The following is an 11037-nucleotide window of genomic DNA, read 5'->3' on the forward strand; positions in this document are numbered from 1 at the left end:
CCCCCCCTTCAGAAAAAAAACCCAGCCACTGAACTGCTGACACGTGGAAGCTTTTTGGTCTCGGTTGGTGGCAACAACCGAGACAAAAGGCCCTCCTGCCTGGGCAAGCCGTAGTGGCCACGTGGAGCCCCATCTGTCCCGGTTCCTCGCAAACCGGGATGAAAGGTATTAGCTTTAGTACCGACCTTTTCGTTCTGGTTCGGCAACCGGGACAATTGGGCCTCATGAACGGGGACGAATGGGCCTTTTTCTACTAGTGAGTAAGAGGTGGATGGGCATGAGAGAGTCATCCATGACTACACAACGCGAGATACGAGACGATGGGTGCGGGAGGGGAACGAGTGGACGAGCTGAGAGGGGAAGAGATAAGGCGAACGGGACAAACGTGGCGCAACATGAAGCGAAGGGTGCGTTTAGATCCAACGCGTCGCTAGCTTCGGCCGGTCGCTCGTAGGCAAACATTTCGTATTCGAAAAAAGGGAGAAATAATCGTTTTTGGCATGAGAAATAAAACCGTTGAAATCATACGTTCACATCTTTTTGCATCAGATAAGCCGATCTTTATACATGTATTTTCTATTATTGTTTCTAGAGGAATTTTCTATTAATGTTTTCAAAAATAAAACCAATCACACCTTCACATATTTTTTGTGTTATAAGCCGATCTGTTTACATGTACATGTATTTTCTATTATTTGTTTTCAGAAATAAAACCAACCACGTGCGCTAAACGGACCGGCCTGTGACGGGCCCATTATCGGCAGCGCTAAGAGAGCGGGCCTTGGAGCATAAAATTTTTTGATCTGATAAAAATGAAATTAGTACTATAATGAATCATATGTATTGTAGACACCAGACGAAGCAATGGTTTATCCAAACTTCAACAATAAAAATCTATTTTTTCACGCGTCGCCGCCGCCGCCGTTCCCGCTCTTCCCGGCACCGCTTCCTCGCTCTCTCCGCCCCGCCCACCCTCCCCCGCCCCCTCCGGCTCCCAGCACCCCGTCCCCGTCCCTAGATTCTGTATCTAACGGTCGGACCGTGAGTGCGAGGAGCAGCCGGGGTCGGACACCCAATCCTTTCCTTCGGAGTACAGCCACAGGATATATATTCATAGACACACCACACCCGCCGTCGACTCTCGCGAACCGAACCAGCCGGCCGGCGGCGACAAATCTCAGCGAGCGCGAATATGTCATATCTGCTCCCGCACCTGCACTCCGGCTGGGCCGTGGACCAGGCCATCCTCGCCGAGGAGGAGCGCCTAGTGCTAATCCGCTTCGGCCACGACTGGGACGAAACTTTTATTTACGGTTTATTTTATTACTTTGTGCGAGGAATCCAATTTCTTAGCGGTTTTATATTATTGATTGCAGACTTGCAGTTTAACTTTTTAGCAGGCTTTTGTTCTACATCAACCTAGAATGGCTGTATGTTGCTGACTTCATTACGAGTTTCTCTCTACTTGTTCATGTTTAGATGGATGAGGTGCTATCAGGGGTGGCTGAGACCATCAAGAACTTTGCCGTGATCTACCTTGTTGACATCACCGAGGTTCCTGACTTCAACACCATGTATGAGCTGTATGACACGTCAACGGTTATGTTCTTCTTCCGCAACAAGCACATCATAATTGATCTTGGGACAGGAAACAACAACAAGATCAACTGGGCAATGAAAGACAAGCAAGAGTTTGTTGACATCGTGGAGACCGTCTACAGAGGAGCTCGTAAGGGCCGTGGTCTGGTGATTGCTCCCAAGGATTACTCCACCAAATACCGGTACTGAGGTATCTGTGCCTGTCTCTCCATGTGTAGTATTCCAGTGTGCGGCCTTCTCTGTTCTGTGAAATGCCAGTACTTGCGCTCTGACCCTTGATGTAATGTCTGTCAACTTTCAAAGTCTCGTGTAACTGTGTATCTGTATTTTCAATATCGACACGTCATATACCTGTAACCCTTCAAAACAGGACCTGCTGTCTATTGGTATGGCTGATAAAACAGTTGTTTGGTTTGAACTTTGTTTGTGAATTTCCCAACTGAGGGCTCGATTTATCATGTTGGTAGAATGTTACTGCTCTTCTTTTATCTAGCTATGTTGCCCTGAAGCAGGTTCATATTCAGTGAAAGAAAATCCCAGGCTTCAAACATATTAGAGTTGTAGGCTCCATATTTTTTTGTTGGTTCTTGTTTTGAATTTTGAGTGATGTATGTGTGGAAATTATAGGATGGATGAATATTGAGTTGTATTGATCTGACCCTTGTGTAGGGTATATATAGGAGTACAAGAGGGGTAGAGACTTGGAGTACAAGACAAGTTACATGTGGTTTAAACTAATTCTATCTCTATCTCCTTATCTCTAACTTAAACCCAATTATATTTCTAACATTCCCCCTCAGTCGTAGCGGGAGTGAAGCGGACAAGTGCGACTGGATTTGAAGTCTTGCACTTTCGTCGTCTTCTTCGCTGCGCCAGAGTGAATTGCAAGAAACCACCACATTTGGGGCTTATCTTGCAGAAAACCACCTGGTCGCTAATCATTTGCAGAAATCACCGCACATTCAGTAAACATTTTGTAAAAAGCACTGATTCGGTGATTTAGCCCGTTTAACCACTTTCTGACAAGTGGGGCCGCAATGTAAGGAGCTGACTTGGCAAAATAATCACACACAGATCCCTAATAGATTTTAAAAAAAGCAATCAGCCCCTGGTGCCGCCGGAGGAGGACCTGGAGCCGATGGAGACGACGAGCAGGTCGCCGACGCCGGCGGCGAGGGGGAACTCCTGCTTGTTGTGCAGCACCTGTGTGATGGCCGCCGCGGCGGGGTTGCCCATGGCTGCCACGCCACCGGATGCAGCGGCGATGGCCGTAAGGCCGTTCACGGAGCGGACCGCGGCCACGGCCGAGCCACCGGCGCAGGTGGCCGCGTAGACGTCTCGCAGGCGAAAGTCGAAGCTGTCGCTCTCGACGGCGTCGGCGCGGGAGAAGAGGGCGCCCGTGGCCAGGTCCTAGCATGGCACCAGCAGCGGCGCCACCGTGTCCCTCAGCGTCGCGTTGCCGAACACCCAGCGGAGCGACGACGAGGACGAGGACGCCGACAACGACGACTTGTCCGACGACCTCTCCCCGCGCTGGAACAGCGCGGCCCACCTCCCGCGCCATCCACCTCCACCTCCGCCCCACCCGCCCTTCCCGAGGCTCGCCGCCACGAACGCCAGCGCGTCCGCGGTCGTATACTTCATGGAGGAGGGGACGCGTTGACCTCGTTCGCCTGCCCTCTGCCCGGCCAGTGTGCCCCCTGTCGCTGTGCGCGAGGAAGGAGATGCCCTTCGTGAGGAGGGGGAGGGGGAGGGGCTTGATTGCTTTTTCTTTTTAAGATCCAGGGAGGTATATGTCAATTTGTTGCCAAATCAGCTCCTTACAGTCCGGCCCCACTAGTCAGAAAATGGTTAAACGGGCTAAATCACCTGTTCAGTGCTTTTTGCAAAATGTTTACTGAATCCGCGGTGATTTTTGCAAATGATTAGTGACCAAGTGGTTTTCTGCAAGATAAGCCCCAAATGTGGTGGTTTCTTACAATTCACTCGCTGCGCCATCATCAACTGCGTCTCTGATGGGTTGGCACCTAGGGCGGTGACTGCGTCCCCTTCTGGTGCCTTCATGCCTTCTCCTCTATTCCCTCCCGCAGTCACAGCGGAAGTGGCATGGACGCTAGTGACGACGCGGACGCTGTTGACTGGAGTTGTTGCCGATGAGTTGCTATAAACGTAGTTGTGTGGTCGAAGCCGAGGTAGCCGGTCAGGGTGATGTAGTCGTGGTCGATGGTGTGGTCGTCGCGGATGATGAAGCCGCACAAAGCCGGAGGCGCAAAAAAAATGCGCTATGACGGGGCTGCAAACATGGACGATACACCTTGCGGATGTCAGAGGGTGCCGTCGGCGATGAGTCCGCCGGTTTTGCCAAGACCGAAGGAAGCCCATCGAGCACACATTGGTTTTGCCAGAACCGTGTGGCCGTGTAGGGTCGTCACTGTAGTAACGCCGTGTCAATGCAGTCGTGTTGTCATGGATGACACGGTCGATGCCGTCGTCGTGGTCGCATCTTGCAGAAAAAATCTGTCAGAGGACACTAGTTGTCCATCCTGTGGACGAGGTGGCGGTGGTGTGTTGACGATGATGATGATGACCATGTTGATGAAGACCTTGGCGATGAAGTGTCGGTGATGCAGCGGCGTGTCGACGATGATGCGCCGCTTGGAAGCGTCCCTCGTGGCGACGGGTGTCGATGTCGTGTCGTGCTGAAGAAGTCGATGAAGAATTGTACTCTTTCCACACCGGTCTGGCGTGTGAACGGTGCATGTCGTGGTCGTTTCTTGTAGATGTAATCGACAAAGTTTGTTGGCTTGTAGCCTGGCGTGGTCTTACAGCTTGATGATGCGGCACGGGGTCGGTGTAGATCGGCTTGATGCAGTGCAGATCGGTCGGTGTAGTCGGTCGGTTCGGTGAAGAATTGTTGTTGGCCTCGGTCCTGCGATGGTCGGCTCGGTGTAGCCGGACGTGTAGCCGCCATGTACGTACCGAGGTAGCTGCAGATCTTGTGGAGCGGAGTAGATCGGATCAAAATCTCTGCGTGAGAGGGACGCCCTCCCGTGATCGGACGCGCGTGTCCGCACAGCAGCGAGGCGCCCGCGTTGCCGGTCGACCCTGCAGAAGGGCCGTGGTTGGAGTCCACGGCTCATGCCATACGCATGTTCATCATGGTGAGTCAGGCCTGTGGCCAGTGTTGCCACGCACGTATGCATGAGCACATGGCCGTGTTCTTGCTGCTTGATGCGTGCATGGGCCATGGAGTCGATGAGGCTGCAGGTTCTTGCCGATGGACTGCGGCCGTGCAGGGCATGTCTGGGCGGATTGTCGATGTAGAGCCCATGCGCACTTGGCACTGGTCGTTGTTGCGAGCCGAAGCGCGTCGGCGTCCCTGATCAGTGCAGACGAACTGGCCTTTGCGACGCGGATGTCCACCTCGTGCCCCATGCGTTGTCGCAGGCACGCACAACCGTGTACATTAACTTGATTCACCGGAATTTGATCTGATCGTGAGATTTATTTGTGGCTAAATTGGATCTAATCTATGAAGCTGAAAATTTCGAAATTGATCTAAACTAATGTATAGAACCGATCTAGTCTATGTAACTGATCTAGTGCCGCGCCCCAGGGGAGAGAAGATTAATCTCCCCGGGGGCGGCGCGCTGCGGAAGTGGTGGAAGGAACCTAGGATCGGCGTCGTGAGACTAACCGCTCTAATACCATGTAGAAAATATTGAATGACTAATGTTTCTGTGTTGTATTGATCTGACCCTTGTGTAGGGTATATATAGAAGTACAAGAGGGGTAGAGAATTGGAGTACAAGGCAAGTTACATGTGGTTTAAACCACATCAAAATCCGCTGAAAGGGGGAATGTTGAAATATATTGCCCGCCTCCCTTCATCAGTTCGAACTTTTGGATGAGTTGGCTGGTGCATGAATTCAATAGTATGCACTCTAAATTCAAACTAATCTTGTGTGTGCCATACTTGTTGATACATGAACTGACAAAGTCAAAATGCCTTGTTGATACTTGCAGGTTTACAGAATCAGGAGCCATCCATGATTTGTTTGGCCCCGTCACTAACAAGGAGGTTTGTTTGGCTTGCAGTCCAGTAAGTGTGGTGGTGGCGCAGTTGGCTAGCGCGTAGGTCTCATAGCTGCACGACGTGAGCAAGTCTAAACCTGGTCTTCTTTTTCCTTTCTTTTTGTTAAGCCTAATAATCTCCTCCATGGGTTCAGCCTTAACTGCTGCGCCTTCCTTTGTCCCTCGCCGCTCCTCTACTTCTCCTGCCCAAGCACTGTGGCCTGGTGGCCGACGCGTGCGGTTGACTGTTTGGCATCGACCGACGCAGGCCTCGACGCTTGTTTGTGGTGAGGGCTACTTCGGTGGTCGTTGATGGTGGAGTCGGAGTCGCCCTCGCGGAGGTGTGATGACGATGGCACCGGATTCAACCTCGACGACGTTCTCTCCTTGACGGCGTGTGTGCGTTGGTTGCCAGGTCGCCCAGGGTGCCCTGTTTTGACGGGCATTGTCGTAACGGTTTTAGCTCAGTTTTCAGCTAATTAACTAGGAAACTCTCTTCAACCTTTTTTAATAAATCGGGCCCTAAGAGACCGCGTTTCAAAAAACTGTGTCCAGGCTCAAAAAAGTTGGAATTTTACATGGCACGTTGCCAGATATCTTCATCTTGCTACAGAAGTCCTCTTCAACTGCCAGCTGGGTCCTGGGTTCATGGTCTGGGAATTTCGGTTTTGGAGGAATAGGAGTACAGATTTATTATGTTTGTATTTTGCATCAAGGTCATATAGATAGTCATACATAGGTTGCTCATATACAGAGAGAAAGACAGAAACAGTTACAGTTTACATAGCAGGTTGGGTTTGTGTATGCTTTTGTTGTTGTGATCCTTGGAATGCTTTCTTTAGCGTGGGAATTTCTATGACATGGAATTGAGTTATAATTTTAGGAGATGAACACAAGTAAATGTGTCTGGCCAGGTCCACTCCATGTTGTACCTTGATTAGAATAACATGTGTTTTGCTGTGTCAACACATTAAATCATGGGCTGGGAACAAGCAACATATTGCATGCTCAGTGTATTTTGTTTGCATTTATCTCTTTCATGGAAAATATAGATTTCATGTCAGGTTGGAAAATTACATTTTTGTGTCGCCCATTACGTACAGCACTGATAGGGTGCCACTTTTGCAGCTGTCAAGTGTCATTTATACATAAACTTCAAGGTGACTATGCAACGTCAATCTGGATTTACTGGAAATTCTTTGTTCATCTTTTTCTTTTGTTGCGTAGTAATTTTGATGATTTATTTATAGGGAAAAGTATATTTTTTGTCCCTGAACTCTCTCGAAAGTATAGACATGGTCCCTCAACTCTGAAACCAGCAAAACTTAGTCCCCCAATTTATCAAACCGGATTAGTTTAGTCCCTCTGCTCACTTGAAGTGGTTTTTGAGTTGACCTAGCCTGGTTTTGACCTTTCTTCGTCGACGTGGCAATATTACTCTTTCATTTCTTCTTATCATTGCTGTAGCCATTTTGTCGAGCACATGGTGTGCGGTGTCAGCCGCTCCTGGCGGCATGTCTCCGTCCTGAGGTTGAGCGATTCAGAGCTTGTGACGGCGGCGAGCAGAAGGCAGTAACGAGGGATCGTCGGGTGGCATAGATCGAGTTGGCAGCGGCATCGGGGTCGAACTCGTCCGCACCTCATGGTGCCCGTACCGGAGCTAGGTGGTGAGCACGTCGCAGCGGCGGGCCGAGCTCGGCCGCCACAGAGCGTCCAACGTCATCGGAGCTCGGCTGAGGACGGCGAGCAAGAGCAGCACCTGCTATCGTGGTTCGCAGCGGCGGCGAGCTCGGCGAGATGTTTGGCTCGCCGGACACGAAGCGGCGGTTCCCGCGGGATGTTGTGGTCAGCTTCATGCTGGCCGAGAAAGAAACGACGTATTCCGCTCTCACCAGGTTCTTCTGGCTCCTGGCCGCCAACCTGCGGTGCGATCGGCGCATGCACGAGGAGGTCACGCGCCTGCCGCACCCCGCATGGAGGCGTCAACAACGACAGGTACGAGGAGCTGAAGGGGATGCACTACCTGCACGACAGGTCGCTGGATTCGTGGAGCACGCGGATGGCGGACCGCGGAAGCACGCAGACCGAGACGGCGTTCATGTCAGGGCAAACGTGGGACGCGGCGTCCGTGCACGGTGCACCAATTGCGACAGCGAGGCAATGCTGCAGCTTGTTGTCTGCCGTGAACTCCGCTAAGAGCGCCTCGCCGTCCGCACCATCGCAGGCCAGGCCAAGGTCACCTGCTTGGCATGCCATGCACGAGGCAGTTTCCATGAACTCCTCGGCATGGGCACTTGGGCAGCGCCATGCTCCTCACCTTACATAAGGATGCCCAGGTCACACCCTGGCCCACCACCCATCTTAATCTCGCCGCCCGACATCCCACCGGGACAACCACCATTCCTCTCCCGACGACAGCGGCAACTGAGACATGGGCTCGGTGCTCTGCAGCGGCAAGCTGCTTCTACTCGCTGTAGCTCATCCTGCAGGCCGTGGCCACCGGCGCCGGGCGCTCCTTGCTAGCCCTCCTACAGTAGCGCCGCTGCGCGTCGTGGCGAGATCAAGGACAGTTACACAGCGGTCAAACTTGTATGACGTGTCAAGTTTTAGTCAAAACCAGCTTCATGTCAGCACGAAACCACAAAAGCGGTATTAGGGACTAAACTAATCCGGTTTGATAAGTTGAGGGATTAAGTTTTGCTGGTTTTAAAGTTGAGGGATCATTTCTATATTTCCGATAAAGTTTGAGGACGAAAAATATACTTTTCCCTTATTTATATAATTTTGTATGAACACATGAACAATTTTAACCACTCTGAAGGAAGCAGTGATTAATGCATTTAGATCACCTTCGTAGATACATATTCCAGTGATTCATATATTGTCACTCCCGTATTTTTAATGAAGTCATTTATATATCTTTGGAAGGCTCTAACATGCATCTTGCATAGCAATGGGCAGCGGCAAAACGGGAGGGCAGCTTCGGCGCCATCTCCACCTCTCCCTCTTCTCGGCTGACCGCGGGAGCCTGAGATGCTCTTTTGATCCTTCTCTCCTGTACGCTACCACTTATATATATCACTCCCGATCCCCTTATGTTTCCCCAAAAATCGCCGCCTTCGCCGTGCTTCCCCGCGGTTGCATCAGCAGGCAGCAAGAAAGGCAGCCATGTTCAGTGTCATGCCATGGCCCTGTACGCGTCATGCTGATTGCCAGCGGCATCAGCGGCTTTGTTTAGCTGAAATCTTTGCTGCTACTAACAAATGTTGTTTTCTGGTGTTAGTGTAATTTTTGTCTTAATATAATACGGAGTACTGTCTGTTACCAAGAATCTTCCCTGTGGGAAGAAAATAAATTGAAAATTATATACATAGATAAAAAGTGTTGGATGGAAACAGATAGTTGCCTATACTGGTCTTCTCTCTAGATGAGTTTGAGCCACTTATTCTTTGATAAATACCTGGCACCAACGGATGAGCAAATCGAATAAAATAGGTATCCCTTTTATTTTGCAGACAACAAAAGTTCTGGCAGTCGCAGCCACAGAGACAAACCACGAACACACAAAACAGCATAAACCAAATGTATTTTTGGTGAACAAAAAGTATAGCTAGATTACCCCTCCTCATTAGACAAAGAATTCCTCCTATTTAGGTTCCACACATGGGAGCACAACGGTGAGAGATAAAAAGACGCAGGAACCACAAGTCGAACTCCGAACAACACACCGTTTACCTTTATTCACTAGTTTCTATAAACAAAATGCAGTCTGTTCGGTTTTCAAAAAAAAAAAAAATGCAGTCTGTTCAAAACTTATCTTGCAAAAAACTCTGCCACTTTGTTTTATTATTGGTTATCTACTCCCTTCCTTCCTAAATATAAGACATTTTTAGAGATTCTAATATGGACTACATATGAAGCAAAATGAACACTCTAGCTTTATAGGTAAAATGATTGGGGCACCTAGGTGCATGGGCATCTTGTTTGGGTCCAACCTGCTAACGCATTTCCTGCTTATAAATAATGGCTATTACCCTTTCAAATAAATTGATTTCCTTTTCCATGTGCATGCACTTTTATCCTCCACGACCATTAATTGTAGATGATTCCTGCATGATTTATTCTACGTATTAGAACACATGCCTACAAACGTATATACCCTAAGATTCATTCTAGGTATTTTTAGATACCTACAAATGTATATACCCTACAATTTATTTCAAATAATTTGCATGCACGTATATACCCCCCTATGATTTATTCTAGGTATTAGATACATACAGACGTATATAGTTGTATTAATTGGAATATCTTTTTGAACACAGTATAGATGTAAGCGCTCATATACACGCGCATACACTCAACCCTATGCATGCACACACGCACATCCTACCCCTATGAGAACCTCCGAAAGACTGAGCCGGTATTAATTGGAATATTTAAAAGGTGTTACATTTGAAACCGAGGGAGTACATTTCGTATTAGCACCACTTTGCGTACGTATTTAATAGTTAAAAACGGCAGGCACAACTATGACGCGGGTAGGATATACTCCCACCGTTTCTAAATATAAGCTCTTTTTTTTTAGCATTACATGTTCTACGTGGGCAAAGGTACGTGTAGAAGTATGGAAAAGGCCAATGCAAGGATATATGAAATCAAATGTAGACGCTGGTTTTGATCATGGTCTCCTTAAGGGATCGGTGGGGCAGCCATCCGAGATCACAACGGAAAATTTATTGTGACAACTAATTAACTAGTAGATATATGCTATGACTCCTTCACTGCAGAGGCATTGGCTATCAGATTTGGCTTGGACCTAGCAAGAACCCTTGGATGTAGAAAGATCGTGATCAATTCGAATATCCCGGAGGTTGTGGAAGCTTTGAAAGAAAGCAATTCCTCTTCGGTAGCAAGTGCGATAATTGATGACTGCCTTTTCATGTCATCAGATTTTAGTCATGTAATTTATGATCGTTGTAATATAGAGAATAATAAAGTAGCTAGGTCATGAACTTGCTAGGTTAGTTAAGTTTTCTCCTCCCTCTCTCTGGACGGATTCGGCACCGGTTGGGGTGCTTCCATTACTTGTAAACGATGCAGCTGTTTTGCTAAGTGAATAATGGAGGATAAGTTTGTCAAAAAAAGTCAATATTTTCCCATGTATTTTCTATCATTCTTTCAAAAATAAAAAACAATCACATTTTTTTTGAGACAAATAAAAACCAATCACGTGCGCTAAATGGACCGGCCTGTGACGGGCCCATTATCGGCAGCGCCGAGAGAGCGGGCCTCCTTCCCTTCCACACCTTTCTCTTCTCTTCCTCCAGACCCTACTTGCCTCGCCGCCGAAGCCTCCTCCCC

The 11037-nt window shown here is 48.8% G+C and overlaps 1 protein-coding gene and 1 pseudogene across 1 annotated transcript; one reads left to right on the top strand and one right to left on the bottom strand.

Moving 5' to 3' along the window:
• Positions 1-1020: 1020 nt before the first annotated feature.
• Positions 1021-1818, top strand: LOC119368846 (thioredoxin-like protein YLS8). The gene is made up of 2 exons (XM_037633983.1): positions 1021-1330; positions 1480-1818. Exons 1-2 carry the CDS (start codon positions 1193-1195, stop codon positions 1786-1788), a joined length of 447 nt encoding a protein of 148 aa, XP_037489880.1. The 5' UTR covers positions 1021-1192; the 3' UTR covers positions 1789-1818.
• An 882-nt stretch (positions 1819-2700) lies between these two features.
• Positions 2701-3243, bottom strand: LOC119361469 (annotated as a pseudogene).
• Between the last annotated feature and the right edge of the window lie 7794 nt (positions 3244-11037).

Source organism: Triticum dicoccoides, chromosome 2B (assembly GCF_002162155.2).
Source record: "Triticum dicoccoides isolate Atlit2015 ecotype Zavitan chromosome 2B, WEW_v2.0, whole genome shotgun sequence".
NCBI classification, from domain to species: Eukaryota; Viridiplantae; Streptophyta; class Magnoliopsida; order Poales; family Poaceae; genus Triticum; species Triticum dicoccoides.